Source organism: Larimichthys crocea, chromosome V (assembly GCF_000972845.2).
Source record: "Larimichthys crocea isolate SSNF chromosome V, L_crocea_2.0, whole genome shotgun sequence".
Lineage (NCBI taxonomy): Eukaryota > Metazoa > Chordata > Actinopteri > Sciaenidae > Larimichthys > Larimichthys crocea.
The window spans coordinates 2,310,760-2,334,340 of NC_040015.1; the positions used below are offsets into that span (position 1 = coordinate 2,310,760).

General features: G+C 41.4%; 1 protein-coding gene across 1 annotated transcript in view; it reads right to left on the minus strand.

Annotated features, from left to right (window-relative positions):
- kcnh5b (potassium voltage-gated channel, subfamily H (eag-related), member 5b) overlaps window positions 1–23,581 on the minus strand; it is a 143,118-nt gene that overhangs the window by 21,360 nt on the left and 98,177 nt on the right. The window contains exon 12 of the mRNA XM_027278707.1: window positions 13,035–13,231. Coding sequence (XP_027134508.1) covers window positions 13,035–13,231 — 197 coding nt within the window. The remainder of the gene's footprint in view (window positions 1–13,034; window positions 13,232–23,581) is intronic.

Genomic DNA, 23,581 nt, shown 5'->3' on the forward strand with positions numbered 1-23,581 from the left:
AGCACATAGCATTAACACACTAAAATAAGCATGCTAACGTGTGAAACAACTGTCCTAAAAGACAAACACAAGTATGTTAGCAGGCTAACATGTTAGCTTATCACAGATATTTTGTTGTATATGTTGGCCAACCAGATATGTCAGAGGAAATTTGAAACTGTAAAATATAAAACTAAATCTTTGTTTACATTCTGTGCTAATCATAGAAAACAAATGTTGCACAACATCTTATTTTGTATCAGATTTCCTGGATCATTGCTTTTCCTTGACAATTAATGAACAGAAAAAAGCACAGCTTCCTTCCGTTAGTTCCGCCATTTAATTTGATACTGAATATGTTGCATGTGAAGCCTTTTAGAGAGAAAATAATCTTCCAGTTTATATGTGGTCAGTCCTCCATGCTGACTCTCTGGTGAATTCCCCCCTAGAACAGCCTCCGTCAGGCAGTGAGAGCCAGGAAGTCTCTGTTTACTGATGGTGATTATGTGATGATGAACTCACAACGTCTTTGTCTCTTTTCACTGTGCATGGTGGGTCAGCATCTCCCTCCCAACACAATCTGACAACTTCCAGAAGATTGATAACCCAGGAACGCTTTGTGGGCGGAGAGGAAACAGGGTGGAAACCCGCCAAAATAAAGTCAGAGATATCAACGTAATGATGTATATTTCTGGTTCTGGTTATTGATGACAACTTAAACTATCTAAAACACAAAGATCAGGACTTTATTTGACGTGTTTGATGGACGCTCAGGGGTCTGGAGGGCTAACATGCTGATGACTGATGAACATTAGGGATAAAGCCTTTTGATTTATTTGGATTTATTAGAAAATACTTCACCAACCTCCACCCCAACCCAACACTTGTGCTCTTCTGTGTAATTAGATCTGCAGCCTCGTGGAGCTGCTGTAAACATTTGCTCTCATTTATTGCGTCGGGTTTGGAGGGAATCGCCTACAATCACATTTGCAGAGGTCACATGTGACCGTGAAGTGAATACGAGCAGTTCAGAGATCATGTGCAAGTGTAACTTAACCTCATGTGGAGTGTAACTTGTCGTCACAGCCTGTGGACTTGGTGCTCTGTGAGCTCAGGTTTAGCCTGCAGCTTTTGTTCAGCCCTCTTTCACGGTAAGCCAGTTGGCCCGGGGTTATGTTTTACATTTCTATTTTTAGACTTGAAAAGTTGGGACTAACCCTGCTGCCAAACAAGGCTTTAGCCTACTTTAGATTGTATCACAGTGAAGTGATAGCCGCGGACTACATGACCCTCAGGCCTTGGATTAATATAACGTCCCAGAATGCCTTTAGCCCTGGGGCTAAAGTGTATTCGACACAAATATAGAAACAAAAGTTGCTGAACTAAAGGATCTTTTTTTTATTTTCTTCCTGTCACTGTGAGTATGGCAGCACTCCTGTGAGAGAGAGACACAAGAAGACCAATTTGCGTTGACTGTAGCCTGAGAACACACAAATGTGGTCTGTGTGTGTGTGTGTGTGTGTGTGTGTGTGTGTAGAGAATCCTAAAATATACTTAGCCCAGCCTGATGAACAGAAACAGCTTGTGTATTTTTTGCTGTGTTATGCAGATGATGCTTTTTTTTTTTTTAAGAGCACACATCTGCAGCTCGGATGACCTAAAGACCTCACTTTCTCTCTCTCTCTGTTGTTTTAATCCCAGATGTGAACAAAAGAGACGAGGATACGGTGACCAATCCCCCGACAAAAACAAGCGGCATGCTTAGTCAGCAGTGAAAAAAGCGCCTTCATCACGCCGTCTGCCTCACTCTTCGTATTTACTGACTGTCTGAAAATGTCAGAAAGCCTCTGGCTTGCTGCAGCATCACCAGCTCTGGAGGTGCCGTCCTGTAGCAGATCAGGACCTGTGACCCATAAAAATAACTGCGTTTAACCTCGACCACTCCACCCCTCCCTAACACAGACACAGCTTTAGCTTTTTTTTGGTGGGGGCAGGGGATGTTTTGGGGGACAGAGCAGGTCACCAGTATATCATCATCATCACAATGCTGAGAATGTGAAGATTAATTTGAGATGCAGCTCAGCTCCGTGTGTCGCGTTTTTCTAGTCATTAGTCTATTCAAATCATAAAGTTCAGAATGTATAAGTGCTCAGCTCATTATGATGCAAAATGATTATTATGTCTCATAATAACCTCCATAGCTGTGAAGTTAAGGAGGCAGTACTGCCAGGATGGAGACGACCAGAGCTTCTTCTCTTTAGAAACCTGTGGGGGACATCACAGAGACTAGGTCCAGGTTTTAGACAGTCTGTGGGGGGCGTCACAGAGACTAGGTCCAGGTTTTAGACAGTCTGTGGGGGGCGTCACGGAGACTAGGTCCAGGTTTTAGACAGTCTGTGGGGCCTCACAGAGACTACGTCCAGGTTTTAGACAGTGTGCGGTCACAGATACTACGTTGAAGTTTTAGACAGTCCATGGGGACGTCATGGAGACTACGTCCAGGTTTTAGACAGTCTGCAGGGGCGTCACAGAGACTATGTCCAGGTTTTAGACAGTCTGTGGGACACGTCACAGAGACCTCGTCCAGGTTTTAGACAGTCTGCAGGGGCGTCACAGAGACTATGTCCAGGTTTTAGACAGTCTGTGGGACGCGTCACAGAGACCTCGTCCAGGCTTTAGACAGTGGTTGGTACCACTGGACACTTCTTCACTCGCTTTAAAACCTGCCACTGCCTCTGAAAGACAGTAAACTCAACCGAGGACGTCAGCGTCCTTGTGGAGGTTCAGAGGTTAATGGTTGACTGTAGCAGCTTAAAAAGACACACACACATTGACTGTGGAAAAAAAGTAGAAATAAGTGAAGCCAACGTCTATGAATATAGCACTCCATTAGAACACAGAAGCTTCACAGACTGAATCTAGGTCCAATAAATGTAAACTGTCTGTCACATGAATAATCCAGCAGAGGGCTGTGAAAGCATCCCGGTCTGCAGGCTCCAGCCCTGAAGTCTGCCTCTCCTAGTACACAAGCTGTCCTGAAAAACTCAACACAGCATGTGAAGCCCCCCAGCAGACGCCTTTCACGCGATTCTAATCCAAAAAACACAGTTACAAGCTGTTTGTGTTTGTTGAGGCTTCGAAAAACCTCAAGTTCATGTGTTTTATCAGTTTTAACTGCACTGTATTAGAGTACACCAGAAACTGCCTGATATCTATGCTACATGAAAGAATGGATACAATAAGTTAAGGTGGTCCTGGATGTTTCAGATGTTCCTCTGGAGTCTTTCTGTTTCTGCTTCTTACGGAATGAATATTGTTTGAGATTTCCTCCCCGGGGGTTTGCATCATGTTTGAAATGATACAACCAGGAAGGGTAATGTTGCCATGGAGACAAGTTAGTGATAGCATGGCAGTATTTGAGTATTCTCCATCGCTGTTTTCCTCTGCTTTAAACTCCCATTGTTCCCTCTACCTTATAATTTATTCACTCAGCTTGTTTGCATTGTATGTTGTTCCTGTTAGTACGGTAACCATGAACGTACAGACAACTCTGACTGGAGTACTTTGATACTGAAGAAGAAGTCTAAGCGTGATGTTGACAAGCTTATTTTGATCTATGCAGTGTATGTGGCAAGTGTATGTGGCACTGATTATGGAAACGTGTGTGATGTCTGTGTGTATACACACATATAGAAGATGCCACAGACAACTGCCTATTTCATTTTCAACTAACACCATGAGTCACCACTAAACAAGAAACAAGGACAACCACAGCAATAAGATTGAACTGTTTAGTTTAGCTAGTGTAAAGTTATTAAGTATAGTTTAGTTAGCTGTGATGTGGTGGACCCAAAAATTCAGAGGAGCTGACTAGGAAGTTGGAGCAAAACAGCTGCATCGTGGTAGATCATCCAGGCTACTAGAGAGAAATTGTTATCTGAGATTTTCTGATTACTCACCTAAGCTCTTCGCCCTCCTCGCCATCCTACCCAGAGCCAGAGCCCAGAGAAAATGTCGACTAATATGGACTGAAGCTGAATACTTCATTCCATTAAAACACATCGATTTTTGTTCAACACATTTTGATTTCTTGACTTCACAACACTGTGGAGTTATTAGAAATGTTGGGATCATCCTCCATCAGGTGTGCACTGAGTCTCAAATACAGTGCTATCACAGACGGAGTAGATAAATCTGTCCATGAAAACATTGATTTATCATCTTAGTCACTATAAGACTGAACCAACAAAGCAATTTATATTTTTATGTGTGATATTTATTCAGTTTGGGAAACTCTCTAGAAAACGTTTCCATTCTGAAACTAGGTTCCATTACATATAAGAGTCTGCTGCAGTGACTAACTGTTTTCCAGGTATTAGTCAGACTCTGTATTCCCATGGAAACTGAGATCAACACATTTATTTAGAGAACAAATTGCCAATATATGAATAACTATATATTTAACTTAAGTTGGTAATTGTTGTATAATCACAATATTACATCCATCCATCCATCCATTATCTGTAACCACTTATCCTCACCAGGGTCACTGTGGGGCTGGAGCTTATTCCAGCTGACTTTAGGCGAGAGATGGGGAACACCCTGGACAAGTCACCAGCTCATCACAGAACACATAGAGACAAACAACCATCCACACTCACATTAACACCTACGGACAATTTAAAGCCACTAATTAACCTATTAAGTGCATGTCAGTGGACTGTGGGAAGAAGCCAGAGAGAGAGAAACATTGGCTTACAGTATTCACTTGTCAAGCAGACACAAACAAACATGATCATCTCACTGGAGTGCTGATGAATCCTCTCTTTTAACTCTGTTTCTGGTCTCCACCGAGTCTATAAATATAATTTAACTTCATGCATGTGTTGTTTGGTGCCAAGCAGGTCATGTCCGGCAGGTTTTTAGAGCTTATTTGAAGGAAACAGATCACTGAGAGAGATCGTACAGTAAATATGCACCAAAAAAAACAAAGCAACAGCTAGGAGCTGCAGAGAGGCTGAAGAGCTTGTTCAGAGTTGTGGTAATTTTGTGAGGGATCGTCATTAGGATCACAAACTGTGCCATGCTGCTGTAAAACTCTAAACTCTCATCACTCCCCTGCACCAAAATCACAAACGTTTCACGAACTTAGCGAATAAAGCGATTCAGAGTGTGATGAATAGTCATTAGCGTTGATCTGATCCCTGCCGATTAGACGGAAGTTTCTACCAACAAAGAGAGAGTTGCACCGTTGGGACTCAAGGATAACAAGTCCTGCTGACACCCTTAAGCAACAACAGAGAAACAGCAGGTCTGCAGTTCTTTCTAAAGGTAATATATCTCTTTTAGACAGCTGAAGAGGCGTTTAACAGCCTTGGGGAAGTAGTAAAAAGAAGAGCCACACTTATAGAGTACTTACATAATAAGAGCTCTGGTGACTGGAGCTTTGGTGTACTACGACTGTGAAACCCCAACTGAGCTGCACCGCGCTCTGCCTCACGCTGAGCTGTTGCATCTCTTCATTCTCTCAGTTTATCTCACCACTAAATCTGCCACAGTGACTAATGTGGTGCTCGAGAAGGTGAGGACCTAATGTTTGCTCTCTGTTCGCTGCCTTCTCTCACTACAGCTTCCTGTCGACTTTAAACTACAGCACGTCGCTCTGAAGATAAAATTTAAGTGTAACTTCAGAGTAAATGTGTCCAGCACAACCAGAGACAACTGGACACAATGATGGGTGAAACGAACCTCTTGTTCTCCAGGAGAAACAAAGCATATGTCTTGCATCTGAGCTGCATTACTGTCAGAGACAGACTAAATATTGTGCATATTCTAAGCGCTAATCAACACGTTTCCTTTAACAAATCAAGATAAACAGTTGGTGGTGCCAATAAACCATTGCAGATGATGTTCTCCATCCATCCATCCGTTTTCTATAACCACTTATCACTTATCAGGGTTGGGGATCCTAGCTACCGACCGGATTCTCTCATTCCTGTGTCTGACCTCTGGCCGGCTCGAGCTGCACTGTGCAGATTGTGTAAAATTCACTGGCTGCAGTTTCTCGAATGTAATGATTTGTGTGTGTGTGTGTGTGGGTTTGACTAACAGCAGAGTGATCTAATAAGCCCTCTGTAACGGCCCCTACCTGTCAATCAAAGTGTCCAATTTCTTAATTCTTCACAACTTTAAGCCTTAATATAACTTGAACAGGTGAGTTGTATATAAATTCACCCTCAGTACAGTTGTCATGAACGGGGAAATTAGCTACAGAGACCAAAACTGTTTTTTGTACCAGGCTGTAAACATGTTTATTTCTGCTGTGAAGTTGGACATTTGAACATGGGGACTTATGGAGACTGACTCACTTCTGGAGCCAGCCTCAAGTGGACGAGAAGAGGAACTGCAGTTTATGACACTTCCGGTGTTGGCTTCATTTTACTTTTTGATCCAAATCAACACTCTAGACAAAGTCTGGATCTTTTCAGCACCTGTAGCAACATGCCAAAACTAACGCAGCATCCCTTTCAGTCTGACTGCCCTCTAGCTCAAGCAAAAGAGCTAACTGAGCCAGTGGTTTGATTATTACTGGACCTGTTTAAAAACAAATGTTTTTATACTGCTTGAAAGATAAAGTAGGAATAAAAGATATTGTCATGTGATGAGTTTACTTTTCTCATGTCTGAACTGTGTTGCTGTCATTGTATTTTTGTCGTGTCTCTGCTCGTTTTCCCTGAAATGGAACATGTTTCACATCTGTAGGTAAATCAATAAAATGATTTATTTGTCAGAGTTGGTTCAAAATAAGGAGCCACAGATAAATGATGAAGTGCTAAAGTCTGTCTGAGACATCTCATTCGTAGACATGAAACTAATCTGGATCCACTGTTGCACGGTGATGGACGGAGCTGGTGAAGTTTGGCTCTCAGACATGTTGGTCCTTTGAGTGTTTATGGCTGTCAATTTAAAAGAATTCTGGGAAATGTTCAGCGTTGAAAACTGTTTTTCTTGGCACCACTCGGTGATGTCCAAAGGTTCCTGCTACAGCTCTTATAGGACATGGCTAAAAGACCAACAGAGATACAAACAGAAAGTACTAACGACTAACGCTTTTGACAGTAAAATATAGATTATGAGCTCTTATTAGTTTTAGATGACACACCAATTGTTACGTCATACATTGATACATATTGTTATGAAGGACTGGGACACTTTTTGTTCGTGGTCTTTTATTTCAGCCCAAGTCCAGTGACTCACCGACATATACCACTAAATATGAATTATCTAGCTTTTATCCTAACATGCACTTTGAGAGTCAAACTGCAGACCTGTCTGTATTCACTCGAGCTGCTGGCTAAATGTTTCAGCTGTGATTGACAGAAACGACCCATGTGACCTGTTACAATGTTCAATTACATCAATGAGTGTGATTTAAAAGTACAGACGGGAACAAGAGTCGACGAACTGTAACTACACACAGTAGTGTTGCTGTTGTTCAGACTTTTATTTTGAAAGAGAGGCAGAGAAAGCACACAGTACGAGGATTTCATCAGCATGTGCATAGTTTATATGCTTTGGTAATTTTTCACTTTGTGCTCAAATGTGAAGAAAAGCTGAGCTGGTATAAAAACACAATAGATTTATAAATGATACACCTGCAGTGGATTATCGTTTTGTACTTTTTGGGGTGTACATGTCAGTTTGAAAAATGTTTGCCTTTTTATTAAATTATTAATTTAAAAGAAACAAAACAAAAGAGGACCAGTACTTTTTGGATTCTCGGTCATTAAAAATAAAGTTTTTGAACATGAATACACGACACCAGCGCAGCAGCTAAGAACTTCACAAACAGCTTCCTGTTTATTCCTCATGGCTTCAGTTAATGTTACGCTGCGAAGACACTTTTTATCTGAACGGCAAATAGTATTTTAGATTTGTAGACAGATTATTTTAAGTGCTGAGAGTTTTTACAGTGTAACTCTCTTATAGAGGACTGAGTTTGGGAGTAAATTTAAGTTCATGTTTAATTGGAACACAATGTTGTCAGGTGGTGGCTGTCTGAAAGCACCTTTATTGTTACTGTTAGGCTCCTGCATGGAACTTTTTCATGTAGTTTCCCTGCTTATGCAAAGTCAAGTGTGTGGTCGCCCTGCCCCGATTGGTCCCAGCGGAGGAGGCGTGGCCACCATGTCACTGTTTCCCGGAGACCAGGCGGACTGAAATTGGAGTGACACCTGGTCAGCATGGCTTGTTTTTTTTTTGGTGTTTTTGAACTGATTGTGAGCACTAACTTGTAGATATTTGTGTTAGTCACTAGATTAAGGGTTGCTGTTCCACTGTGATTTATGTTAGTTATTAGATAAGTGTTACTTATCGCATCTTTTTGTTCTCGTTTTGATTTTGTTTCGATAGCGCGGGCTCTGAGTTCTCTTTTGGTTATTTGGTTGGCTTGAACACCATCTGCTTGCCCTTTTTTTGCCCTTGTAGTTACCTCACCTCAGTTTGTTATATTGATAATTAATCCAAATTCCACAAAATCAATAAGTTTGTTTTTACCCAACACATTTAGTTTTATGTCACTGCCTTTCATCAACATCACAATAACCATGTAATGTAGCAGCTACAATAGGCAGCCTGTAGCGTTTCCCACAAACCACCATAAATCCAAGTAGCAGACAGATGGAGGTATGTAACTAAAGATAATGTATAACTGTTTGACATGTTTAGCCTCTGTCTTCTAAACAGTGACACTGTAAAGATGAGCTGTGTTTTCATCCACGTGTGGAACGATTTTAACCAAATTTTCAAGTAAATCTGCAAAAGAAAATGTGAATGAACATTTGTTTGGTGCCAGTTCTCCAGTCGGAAGACCAGATGGACAGTGCACGTCATTAAAAGAAGCTGATGGTGTGAAAAACAAAACAGGAAGCAATCAGACATTTGTGTTTGTTTCATGTATTAGTGTGACGGGGTTACATCAGATCTGTGAGGAGCCAAGAGAGCCACGGAAACAGCTGGTCAGTCATGTGACTTCATTGTTCGCTACGTCACGACTTATTCAGAAAAAAAGTGTTTTTATTTTCCGTTAAGAGCGTCAACTCTTTTTAGAAAAACACGTTGACTTTTTGAGTTTTATTGCATTTTGACATTTCTTTTTATTTATTTATTTATTTTAGATTTTTTTTAGACATTTTCTGATGCAAGTCTTCAAAATGTGTGAAAATACTTGTATTGATGTAAACGCAGTTAATGTCTTGCATGGATTCACATCTGCAGCCACTGAATCGCCACAGCCTCTGCACACTGATGAAATCCACAGTGCAGAAGGAAGCAGCACCTGGAAGCACGAACTGACATGCACTTTGAGAAGACACGCGATTAATAAATTCTGTCTTTCAAACACAAACTTCACCACCAAGTCGGACTGAGAGTGAAAGCAAAGTGCTGATGGAGCCAGATTGGTGGCCAGTTATAATTGCATGAGTGACAGGTGGGGTTAGGGCTGACACACACTCCGGTGTCCTCAGTGTCTCACAGGCCACGTCCCAGCTCCCGCTAGAAGTTGTTTGTCTTCATCGTGGCGGCGCTCGAGCAGCTGTCACGCATCTCGGGAACAAAAGAGCTAACTGAGGAGAGAAAGAGCCGTGCCCGCATCGCTATTTCTGTCCTGTGTTTACACCACGGGGTCACATTCCTGCTGCACGCAGCAAAAAACACCGAAATGTGTCCATCTTAACAATTAACTCAGTTTAGAACAAGAGCTTGCCAAACATACAAGGCCATTTTTCACCCGCTCCCAGCACAGCTAAGCTTGTTTAAAGGCACGTTCATGAATCAAGACATGATGCCAGCTCGTGATGAAGGGAGACGGCGTTTGAAACGAGAGCCATTATCTCATTGGAATGGCAGTTTGACTTTGTAACTCATTTTAAAGCTTCACTTAGCAGATCTGTATGCAGACTGCTGCCGTGTAATCAGCCTGAATCACACAGCGGGGACATGAGGAAGACGAGCATCCTGTCCTGTCTCATTTAGGAATATTGTTTTTTCCAAAATAAATGATTTAGTTGAACTTTCTCAGTAGATGATGAGGCCAGCGGGCCAGTTTCTACAGTTACTGTTGAAGTTGTTTCTCTCTTCTCATCACATTTAAATATTCTGCCAAACTGTACCATGTTTCACACTAAGACACACTCCTTCTATGTGAAAACATACTTGGCAACAAACCTGATTCATTGGAAGGTTTCTGTATTGTGGCCTTAATTATAGGGACGCGTTTTAGTCATGACATCCAAAATATGTGAAATTTCTCCACAGGAAAGTTACACAAGGATAAAGTTCCATGAATACATTAATAATAAATGACTATCTACTTGAGTTTAGTGTTTTTATAATGAAATGTAGCTTCACTGAACTCACATATTCAGTGGAGGTGAATGTCCTGGTCGATTGATCAAAGTGTCACTATGAGTTCATCGGTTTCATAGACAGACTCATAAAAACAATGCTGATTTGTTCGAAGCCGACATTAAAACTACTTTTGTTCAGTACGTTTCAGCCTGCTGAAGACTCTAACCCTAACCCTCTCAGACAGTTAAAGTCTAACATGACTCAACGTATTTAGAGGTAAAATAAAGGATTTGAAATGACAAGTCAGAACCTTTTTATATTTATTTATTTTTGATGCTATTATTTTAATACTTTTCTTTAAATTTGTAAAGTGACCTTGGGTGTCCTGAAAGGCGCTTGAAATAAAATGTATTATTATTATTATTATTATTATTATTTTAACCTGATGTGGTTCTTCATGGTGATGTCAGAGCGGAGTTCATTGAAAGTGCAATGAATACAATTTGACACAACATTGGTAAGATAACTTGTAAAAAAATGTATTTAAAACTTTAGAAAAGGTTGTCCCTTTTCCAATAATGTAATATCTGCCAATAACGTAATAATTTGGACCATGTTACATGTCATAAAAGAAAGGAAAGAAAAGGGCACTTCAGGATAAAAAGGTTCTCAAGAGAACTCAAAGTGCTCCAGAGCACTTATCAAGAACCAAAGCTGTAAACTATAAAGACCATGAAGAAATCTCATTTCCAGCAGTGAGAAATGAACACAGTGACGAAGCAGCATCGAGTCTGTGAGCAGAATTCTGGAGTTAAAGCTAAAAAGTTCAGAGCTGGATCGATACGCAGACATCACTTCCTTCAGGCATGGACAGATATCTGCAGCTGACAGCGATCAATACACACACACACACACACACACACACACACACACACAGATAATGCCATGATTAATTTCAGTTAAAATCCATCGTTACTGGGGCGTTGTTTAGCTCAGTCGGTAGAGCAGCCGCCCCATGTACAAAGGCTCAGCTCTTGCCGCAATGGCCCAGGGTTCAAACCCGAACCAGTCACTCTTCAGCTGCATGTACTGTATACAATAAAGCTTGAAAAAGGCCCAAAAAATAAATAAATCCATCTTTACTCAGGATGGACTCGGGGTCAAATCCATTCTGAATCTTACACGTTTGGACGAGGACACACCTGATCGCTGATATTCTCAGGTATGCATGCGTTTATTTCATGACGCAGTCACAGGCACACTTTGACAAAAAGTCAGGCAGATAAAAAACATGCATGTGGCCATTAATAAATGATCATCTCTAAAGTCTGAACTTAGAAACACAAACAGAGAATGAGAACCGCCTCTCTGAGTGAAGAGACTGCCTGCTAGGACGTCAGGAAGGACCGGCTAAAGGGCACGGGACATAATGAGGCACCCGGTACTGCATGTATAATTTATTGTGTTTGAGGCGCGCTAAGAAAAAAGACCTATTGAGCTGAGAGAATATGAAATATGAAAAACATCTTAAGGACAAGTAAACAACAACAGACTTGTTATGAGAGAAGACGTGTGAAGAAAAAGAGGAAAATATGAAGGAACACCAGGTCAGATGGGCTGTCCTGTTATACTTTAATTTCTGAAGGATTTATGAGAATAATAAAGAACTATCTTCTCCTCTCCTCCATCCTCTTAGATTCACCTCAGACATTTCTGTTTGTCTCATAAAATCTGATTCATTTACTCATAAACATTGTCCAGTGATTGACAGCTGAAGGTTTGGATGGACACTTATCTGTGTTAGAAAATATCAGGTTCTTTGATATGAGGTCGAAGGTACAAGCATACAAAAAGCCTGTGGATATAAAGAAGTCATCCATGACTGTGAAGGTGCAGTGCAGTGAGAAACAGATTCAGCAGTTTAAAGTTTTTCACTTTTGGGTTTATTCTGGATAAATTCAACAGCTACAGTGCAGCATTTTTCACCTTTTGGTTCACCTCGCATCAACAAGGTGTTCTCTGCTTTACACCTCTGCCCAGCAGCTGAACCTCAGAGATATTGCACTGGTACTGGCTCAGTCTCATGTTCTTCCATTGCACAGTATAAAGAATGGACAGTGAGTTTTGAAGCTAAGAAGATGCAGCGCTCGCCACCACCATGTTTGCTGTCTGGCATCTTCCGTCTCCATGGTAATACTCAACAAGAACAGGGGAAATTAGCTATACCAAAACTGTTTTTTGTACCAGGCTGTAAACATGTTTATTTCTGCTGTGAAGTTGGACATTTGAACATGGGGACTTATGGAGACTGACTCACTTCTGGAGCCAGCCTCAAGTGGACGAATTGGAAAGTGGAGGAACTGCAGTTTTGGTACTTCCACATTGGCTTTATTTGTGGCTGGGGTGTCTACCCGGATGCCAGACCCACAGCCTCTGGCATGGACCGCTAACGGCATGCTAAGAACTGTTTCCGACAGGTAAAGATGGAAGATGGATCACAGAGATATTCAGTGGTGGATTTTCCCTCATGAATTTGTTTTAATTCTCTAAAAAGAAGCTGTAGCTGCACCGGAGTGCTGCGGTAACGTTAGCCTTTCCTGCTAACCTTCCGGAGCAGGTATAAGATCAGATGTGTGTGTGTGTGTGTGTGTGTGTGTGTGTGTGTGTGTGTGTGTGTTGTGTGTCCACAGAGCAGAGTACCTTACCCTCTTGCGCAGGTTGCAGGTGAGGATGAGGTTTCGGGAGAAGGAGTTGGCGAACGCCGTGTAGAACTCCAGCACCTTGAGCAGGGCTTCCCTCTTGATGACGTGGAGGTCACAGTACGTTAGCGCTCTGACGTTAGCGCACGCATGCGCCAGGGTGGTTTCTTTCCAAAAGACGTCACCGAACACGTCTCCCTTACCTGAGGACAAACGGACAAGAGAAGAGCTTTAATTATTGATGAAACGCGGGACCTGAGTCTGAAAGAATTTACTACAAATTCGAAAATGAAATAACCGGATCAAACGGAGAACTGAGGCGCTTATATACAGCTTCTTTGTCTCATTTAATAGTAAACCGAGTATCATTGAGGTTTGGACTGTTGGTTGGACAAAACAAGAACATTTAAGGACGTCATCTGTTTGGTTTTTAGGGACTGGTGATGAATATTGTTTTCACAGTTTTTTTTAACATTTCACAGACTTATCTTTACTCCAAGTCTTTTTATTGATGTTTATACAAAAAGACATAGTGTACAAATGACATAGATACAGAAACTTAAGTGGTCAGAAATAATACAAATATAAACATCACCCCTCCCCGCTCCAACAGAGCCCCATCCCTGCAACAGTATTACTGTACCATTTGACAGCTCAATATTGATTGAGCTTGTAAGCAGACACTTGTACATATCAAAAGTACATATACGAAAATGTATTAAAAATAATTGGAATATTGATGGGAAAAAACAAATGTTATTTAAAGTATTAACTACAAAACGTAAAATAATTAGCAAAAACCAGTTAGACAGTTTGAGCAAAAGTGACGCTGCTCTGGTCCATCTTGTAATCGTTTAATGGCGACCCCTTTACAGTCATCACCATGAAGTGGGCACAACTGCATGTTTTTTGTTTTGGAAAATCTTCTGATGCACCGCACAGAGTGTGCCATCAGAGCGGGTGTTACAGGCACTGTCAGATATGATGAACATTAACTTTGTAGAATATTGAAGCTTCAACACAAATTGGACCGGTGCGGTGTGATAGGAAGCACCGCACGAGTATATCAAGTCAATTAGAGAGCTGGCTCGGAGTTACAGCTAAAGACATCTTTGTAAATATTATCTCTATGAATCCATATTTTCAACATCATGTTTGTTCTCATCTGTTGTGACAGCTGCAAGACCAGACACGATGACAGGAGAAGAAACGTTACGGCATCTGTGATGTGCTAATTGAGAAGAGAAGTCTGAAAACATTTTTTATGAGCGTCACATAACATCACATTGATTGTCAGCTTTGTGTAACACTATGATATTTGGAGAAAGCCTGGGAGAGGTGGTTCGTGCAGCATTAATGAATTACAGGATGGTGCTCATTATCTGTACAGACATAACTTGACTGATTCATTAAAAATAAACCATCTTCATCTCTGCATAAACTACAGACATCCTCGCCTTTTCTTTCCTTAGCAACCGATTTACCTGGCCAAGTCCTTAGCAACCGGAGCTGCTGATTTCACCATCACAGGCTGATACCAACAGGTACAGCTACAGATATTTCATCAGTCTCAGATCCAGAATAATCCGAGCGGAATGAGAGGGAGAAAACATGGCAGACACAAGAAGAGGTAAAAGACTTTTGAAAACTCACAGCCGAGTGATGTCGAACCCTCCACTGTTAATTAATTCTGAGATGGAGACAGACATCAGACTGAACTGTAATATGATTCAAAAAGCTGTGTGAAATAAGATTAAACTGTATTAAGAGGAAGACTGTCTGCTGTGTGGATTCATTCATCCAGTTTAGCTGCTGGAAGTTTGGCAGTGGTTTTCTGGAGAGCTGCAGTCACCGAACAGAACACGCTGTGCAGTAAAAAAGATCAGGAGAACATAAAATCCTTTCGCTCTGAACTTTCATCACAAAAACTTCATTTGACTTTTAAACTTGTGTCACATTAGTACAGTTTCTTCCTGTCCATCAAACAGCGTGAGCGAGAACAGGTCGACTTTTACTTTAGATTTTTGGTTTCCTTCATCGCTGTGGTTTTTACTGCATCCCAGTTTAGTCTCTGTTCAAGCAACATCATGTAACTTTATGATCAAACGTCTGTTAAATCCTGTTGACGCTACACTGACTTGTAATCAGATGAAAGGTGTCTCTGTCATTTGTACGTCTCTGTCATTTTTTTTTTGTTTTTAGTTATTTTTTCAGGCCTTTTCAAGCTTTTGTAGTATAGAGACAGCTGAAGAGTGACAGGAATGTGGAGAGAGAGAGATGGGAAATGACATGCAGCAAAGGGCCGCAGGTCAGATTCAAACCCTGGGCCGCTGCAGCAAGGACTGAGCCTTCGTACATGGGACGAATGCTCTACCAGCTGAGTTTAACAACCCCCCTGCCTGAGCCCTAGTATGCTCATCTATATATGATCAATACGATCATTCATTCATTCATTCTGTTCCACCCCACATTCAAATGTGCCACGAGGCATCACCCAAACTGTACCAGTGCTTTGGAACTCCCTCAACGCACATTGTTCAATTTCCATCTTTGTACTGTGTGTCATCACAGCTCATCTTTATACAGGAGTGCTAACACACACACCTTTACCTGAGGAAGACATTTGTGGTCATGTCCATGTAGAGTAAAAGATGAATTGTGAATAAGACAGCAGTTTGACCTGCTCTCCATCACTGGTTTCAAACCAGCACCAGCCACCTGGACACTCGACTGATCAGCTGCCAGCATGAATTCTCCATGCTGATCACTGACGAACACTTTTACATTCGTGTGTGTCTCCTGGGCAACAGTTCTGATAATAAAATCACAATTATAGGGCGCATCAAATGAGTCATATGTCATGAAATGTGCTGAGTTTTATTAAGAGGAACTATCCTGAGAGCAGAGACAGGTCTTTATGGACCATAATGGTGCTTCTTTAACACTTTCCCCTGAAAAGATCCAGCCGTCGCACTGTGGTGGTAACAGACGAACAAAAAAGTCAAATCTGGGCTAATCAGGATTCAAATCTGTGTCAAACCTGCCAGAACCATCCATTCACCATTTTTCTGACAGATGACCTGGATAAGACGTGATGTAAAGCAGTCCACACTGTCCACAAGCTGTCACAGCACCCTGAGTAATAGACGCAGAACGCTTCCAATAAACCATCGCAAAGCGCCAACAGAGTGTGTGTGAGTGGATCTCATCTCGATAAAACCTTCCTGTGCCCCCCCTCTCCCGAGGGCCCCTTTCTTTCTCAACATCCAACAGCGACTCAGGCAGCAGGACTCGTCTGGAATGAGCTCCCCAGAGATCTGCAGCTCTTCGCCAATTAGCGGTGTAGATACGGACGCGGTCACACGGGCCAGGGACTGGTGAAGGTGATGATGTGTGCATCGAGTGTGACACTTACAGCAGGGTTAAAAATCACAGTGAGGACTATTACGATTGGGTGGATGGAGACGGATACGCTGGTGCTGTGACCCCTGTCACTGGGTTTTTACAACTGAAATCATTGTTCATATCATTCAGCCTGACTGTGTTTGACGTTACACACTGAGGATGAGGTACAAAAAGGTCCATGTACTCTCTCGCATGTACTGGAACCCCGTGTATGTACGAGTAGGTACAGTACTACACAGTCTATTTCTATTTATACAACAACAGGTACTTTAGACCAAGTAATCTGATTGGAAATGAGCCATTCCATGAGTGCCGATATAGAGAATAACAGCACTGAGACTTCTAACTACATGTACCAATCCACTTTACAGATGTTCTAATATTAACATTACATTAATATTAATCATCTGTCTTAGATTGTAACAAACATGCACATATTTCTATGACTAGTTTAAAAACACACACACATAGATCAACCATTTACTACATACTGCTGTTAGAAACTGTCCATCAGTAATCAATACACAACCAATAATCAAACCAATAACTAACAGCAATCAACGTCAGACAATTTTATCATACTTAACAGTTACCTAGTCTTTCTGTAGCACTGACAAAACGTTCAGAAATAAACATATTAACAGTTTGAACATTAAACTCCCTTTAAGAAATATGACATTTGAACACTTCAATATGTGTCCGTAAAAACACATCATTTAGTGTTAGAAGATGAGCATTAGACGACCATAGGAATGAGGTGAACTGTTTCAAATACTTCTCAGTAAATTAAGAGCTGCTTGGTGGATCAGATGCATGCCGAATTAAACACAGCCTTTACCAAAGTAACTACCGGGTTTCCTGCTTCCCGTTTGGTGCTGAAGTGAGCGAACAGACCTTCTCATAATTAAACATGTTTGATTTTATCAGAACGTTAAGACGAGAAAAAGACTGATATTTCCACCACTGGTTTATACCTGACACAAAGCAGCTGGCCTGTGCTAATGTGTAGATCACAACCTAGTGTTCAGGATGTTCATGTTTATGTGTTGCTTGGCAACCATCCAGCTGTGGAACTATTTGTGTTGAGGGAGCCAAAATATATTTAAACAAACAAACAATTCATAATCATACTGTTGTATAAAAGAAATGAGGAATCACAATGAGGAAACCCGTGCAGGTTTTCTACAGTCTGTGGTCTACCTACAGCATGATGGGTGGTGTTTTCAGTGTTGCTTCATGCTTTTTTATAATCATCATGACCTGATGCTGTATGTTTGCTTTGTCCCATGTTGTTCCCATCTCTACTGTGTCGCCTTCACATGTGGGCAGTTTAATAGAATGCTCATCACTAAGTGAGATCCCCGTTTAAATGAATGGCGATTATTCATATACATGCACTGGTTTTAAATAAACATGTTGTTTAATATCCCAACACACGTGGTGGTGACTGTAGCCTGTATCCCCCCCGTCAGCAGAAAAAGAAATTGTCTGTGGGTGGCTGTGTACTCTTGTATTGCTTTATCTTGCATTGCAGCTCGCCAGACCTCAGTCCAGTAAGAAGCATTTCAGGCTGCTGATGCTGCTGTTACACCTGTCAGACCATTATCCTGGAAACCTGGGTGGGTGGAGAGTTATACAGCTGGTGTAACACTGATATCCACCAACAGCATTAATAGTCCATATCATGTTAGAAGTAACATTTGAAGCACTGTTTCTAATAATTGTTGCACTTTCAGTCTTTAGATAAATACTTGACTAAACTCCATGATGATGGTGCAGGGTGGGGCACGTCCAGGCCTACGCACACATGCACATATATACAGATATGCTTTCAATGCCCCACCCCCATCCCCCCGCCTTCGCCGCTTTGTTCCCCCCGCCTGGCCAGGCGGGTCTACGACCAGCGCTGACATCGGCTGCAGGACCGAGATGGCTGCCTGACTGCGCTGGGCTTCCTCAAACCCCCCAACCCCCTCCCCTGGTTGCAAGTGATGTGTCTCATGTTGTAGAGTGTGCTATAATTGCTGAGGTGTTTTTGTCGTGCTCCCAGAGTGTACTCCCTGAAAGGGTCATAGTCTGGGGGCTGTTCTTTTTTTCTCCTCCCCTGCCCTCATACTATATCCCTTCTTTCTTCTTCACCTATGGCTACCAGACCATGTCCTGTCTACCCCCCACTTGTCATATTACATGTATTATATGTATGGGCAGACTGGTGCTGCAGTTTCAGTGTACTGTACTTGTACTGCTGCAATGACAAATAAAGCCTTCATCCACTCCAATCCAAAATGTTGGTCCTGCCACATGTAAATAGTTTCTATATAAAATGAAGGAAAATATTTGAATACTTCCAGTGAATGAAAATTAATGAAAAAATGAACGAGTTCTACTCAATATGTTCACTGAGGAAAAAGTAATGAAGAAGTTTAATGAAGCTCATTCTGTTCTCAACAAGAGGGACTTGATCCACCTAAAGGTCCCAGCATGATCAGCACGATATTATTCATAACCACTTATGCTGATGAGGCCATTAATTAAGATTAATTGATGTATTCATTTTGATGCTGTGTTTAGTCCTCACAACATATGGCCAGTGTTAATATGAGCTTCAGATTGTGAAGGAGTTATTTTGTAAAAAAAAAAACGTTTTTTAAAGATTAATATGCAAATGTGTGTTCAGACTGTAGGAGCTGTACTTTATGTCATCAGACAAATGAAACAATAATTGTGAGAAAAGAACAACCTCTGACAAACTACTTTAAATTACGCTTTCTTTCTGAACCTCTACAAATAAAATGCTCCTTGAAAAAGGCTCCCTTCCTCAAACACAGCTCAAGCCTTTTATAATCATCCCACCAGCAGATGATAGTCAATTTACTAAAAAATACTTGAATGCCCTTAAATCAATACTTCTTTGTCACTCCCCTAAATCATGTGACCATCTCCATGTGAGACCCTGCAATGTGAATAAACACAGAGAAGTTGAATTACCTTTAAACTCTGCTTATAACAAAGAACAACCACTGTCTCCTGTTCAGTTCTGAGCTCCACTCTCCTGGAATCGCCCCTTTCAGTCGAATTTCGATTTCAAACAGTGCAGCTCTTTGTTTTTCTTCTAGAGAACATATACCATCCATTTCGTTTGATACCGACATGATCAGGTTCAACCACTAACAGTATAAAAATGGACATGCATGACGTCACCCACCCCAGGTTTTTCTGAAGCCTGCCTCGGGTAATCTAAAACATTTAGCAAAGATCATCAGCGGAAACCGAGGCAGGCTGAATGACACCTGGGTGCACTGATAATCCATCTGTAATGGAACCCACCTGTCATTCAAAGTGTCCACGCTGTTAATTCTGCATAACTTTAAGCCTTATTATAATCTGAACAGGTGAGTTCCATCAAAATTCACTCTCAGAAGTTTTTGGCACCTCTGCATTGTCTTCACTTAACATCTACAGAGGCTGCCGCTTGGGCTCCACAGGTGGTAGCAGCCATCTTGGTTGTTTACAAAAATGTGTCAGTAAGGTTATATCAGATAAACGGCTGTGATTGGCCCAACTAGATCCAGGATGTGTGGATATCTGTCTGAATAGGAGGGCAAATAAAACAGGAGCTCACAGAAACAAAAATAGCTTGAGTTCAGTCTCCATCTTCACAAACTGACTTGGTATAACTGCTAGCTTTAGCTAAACTTGTTTTCTTTCTTGCTCAAAGTAAATTAAGAGATTGATACCACTTACTACTAATTACATTACAAAGGAACGCAAGGACGATATCTGAGTTTAGACTTAAGATGGTGCATGAAGACATTGTAGTCACTGTCATTGAACTGAACTCTTAAGATGATAGCTTGCTGATGCAGAGATGGTGGTTGACTCACCCCCAGTTTGGAAGCTCAAAGCACACACACAGTAGTTTGTATCCAAACTAACACTGTCTACCTTATAAGTCCGCTGACTTATAAGAGAGCATGGCTCGATATGAATGCTCAAGCTTCCTGTCAGAAAGGTCTCTGATGCCAACATAGTGGTAAAAATTCTCTCAATACACATGAACACACATAAACTAATCTTAATTCTTTTTGGCTTTGCCTTTTTAGGTAGCTAAAAACAGTTTTGTTGCTGCCCCCCTCCACAGCAGTACATTGCCAGCTTCTCCAATCTGTGGGGGCATCAACCACCATCTACTGTATGGAACCTCATATAACCCCACTTCTGAAAAGCTGAAGTAAACCTTTAATATATAATTGTCTTCTAATGTATTCTACATCAAAACAGGCCTGCACTGATTGTTATTACTGGATCTTGTAATGCATCCCGACTCATATGTGGTCGGAGGCTCATCTCCTCCTGCTTACTGCTGACGTATTGCTTGCTGGCCCAGAACATATTGCTGTGTGAATAGAATCCCCTTCTCATAACCACACATGAATAATGGATTAAGAAATTAATCAGCTCATCACTTTGGCAAAACAAAAAAAAAAGAAGAAAAAAAAAAGAGAGAGGCGAGTGAATTTTCTCCGAGCAGAGCGGAAATCATCAATAGATAATTCAGGCTAAAATGTGTGCGCTCGTCTGTTCATCCAGCTGTTCTTCCACTGCTAAATTTTAATTTTCAACCAAAAATAAACCTGAGTTGTGCATGTTTTTAGCACTTTTAATGGAATGTAATGGATAGTTTTAAAATTCAGGATATTCTGGCATGATATATTGACCTAACATAACTTAAAATTCAGGATATTCTGGCATGATATATTGACCTAACATAACATTAAGAATGCCTATAACGCCGACATAAACCACGTCATTGGATCCAGTTGGTTTGCATTTAAGTCAAGAGCCGCTCTTGATTTGGTCGTACTTACATCACCACTGTGGAAACAAGTTGAGAAACGACTGTCTCTCTACAGAAAGCCTCTTGAAACTATTCAGAACACCTCAACACATGAATGTGATGTTTGTGAAGTCTGTTCTGAGGCTAACGCTGAAGCAAAGTGGTGAAGACCTGAGCAAACTAATGACTCTGTACCATGACCATCTGTGCACAACTTCATGCAGAAACATTCCAGCTCCTCCCAAGGCTAGATGGCCTATGTAGTCTTCCAGCAAGTTCTTGGTCTGCCCAGGAACACCTCTGAAGGAAGGCACCGAGGTTTGTCCATCTCCTTCAGATGCACGAACCACCTGAGCTGGCTCTTCTCTGAGCTCCCTCTGAATGTCATAGGTGAGGGTTGGAATGTAGATGGACTAGAAAATCCATGTAATACTGCAGACACTGCACCAACCAGCTAGTCCATCTGAAATTCAATTCATTTACGTAAATTCTTTACAATCAGTGTATTTACTTTAGAGCAGGGGTCGGGAACCTTTATAGCTGAGAGAGCCACGAAAGCCACATATTTTAAATGTATTTCCGTGAGAGCCATATAATAATGAGTATAACAGGTCTCTGAATGTATTCTTTTTAATAACGTTGTTATACTGAAGCTAACCAATAATAAATAAAATATTTCTTAAGATTATTGCAACTTCTTCTCACATACTTCTGAGTGAACTCTCCCGTCGTTAGCTCATCAGCAGTTTCTTTTCCGAGCTGTTCTGTATCGTTAAAATTGAACAAAATTACACGAAACACAACTGCTTTCTCTCCTACTGATTTTAACTGGGACATTTTGCAACAAACATAAAGACATTAAATGTGTGGTACATGTTTGGAAGGCTGGGTGCAGAGGAGAGCACCGGGCTCTCCCCGAGGGGAGGGGAGAGAGGGAGAGCCATGGCTCCGTCCAGCATGGACTAAAACACAGCACAGACAAATCAGAAACAATTTGGAATGAGTGAAAAGGAATTTTTAAACAGACAAAGTCGCTTTCAAGACTGCATACTGCTAGTGGTGACTGGTTCTGAATGAGGGCTTTATAGCAGGCAGGTTGCTGACCCCTGTTTTAGAGATTTAACCTCAAGTTTAACTTTGGCAAACTTTGACAGAAGACAACCTGCACTATCTGCCTACAGGTTAAACAGAGATAAAACTAAAGGGGACAACAGCTACATGCAGTTGGGAAGTTTGTACTTCATCACGACCAATATTTGGCAGATGTAGCAAACTCTATCCACTTTGTTTTTATTGGAGCTAAAAAAAACTCCATCTGCTTGGTTCTTAAAGAGATTTCAGCCAAGAGCTCACTCGGAAAAAGGACAAGTAAGTAGACCTTATGATAACTTCAACTTCCAAAACATTCCCACAAGCCAGATTCATCCGTCTGTCTCCGCTCGGATGGTTCTCGCCTCTCAACAAACTGATCTGTTCTGTTCTTTCTTCCAGCTGCCAGTCGATGTAACAAAGGAGCTGGTTCTTACTCTTTTCACAAAAACCAGGACGCTTTTTCTTCTGGACTTTTTTTTAAGCCTCCAGGATCAGGATCTCTTTAATTAAGACAAACCCCATCGACTCTCGACTCTGAGGTCTACCTGTACCTGTCACACTGTCACCGTTTGGTTAAGGACACTTTAAGCCTGTGGATGATGGGAAATGAGAAGGTTATTACTTATGAGTATTTACTGGAGCTGCCACAGTATTGCCTTGTTACTGTGGGAAAAGTGTTGTGGTTTTGTGTGTTTGTGTCAACTGTATGTGCTCGCTTGTGTATGAGATGTGTGTGTGTGTGTGTGTGTGTGTGTGTATGTGTTTATTATCCCCCAAGAGAAAACTCATTTTCAGTCTGAACATTGAGACATTAAAGAGGCGTAATAAGAAAATTCACACTGACATTCGTATATGTGCACATATAAGTAAGTGTGTGTGTGTGTGTGTGTGTGTGTGTGTGTGTGTGTGTGTCCACCTGATGCCATTGGACACTAATGAGAGCAGAGTGTGTTACAGCCTCCAGGAGCAGCCTGGGGAAATCAGTGGTTTTAAAACCACAACCACCACACACTCCCTCCATCCTCCTCTGCTCCATCTTTAGATCCTCTCTCATATTCTCTCAATCTGTTCTTCTGTCTTCCTCTTTGTCCTCCTTCCAGTCCTCTGTTCCTTCATCCTTTCTGAGCCTTGCAGATCACCTCTCTGTCCATCCTCCTACTCTCTACTAAGCCATTAACTTTCGTCTGCCTCCATCCTTTTCTCTATCTCCATATCATCC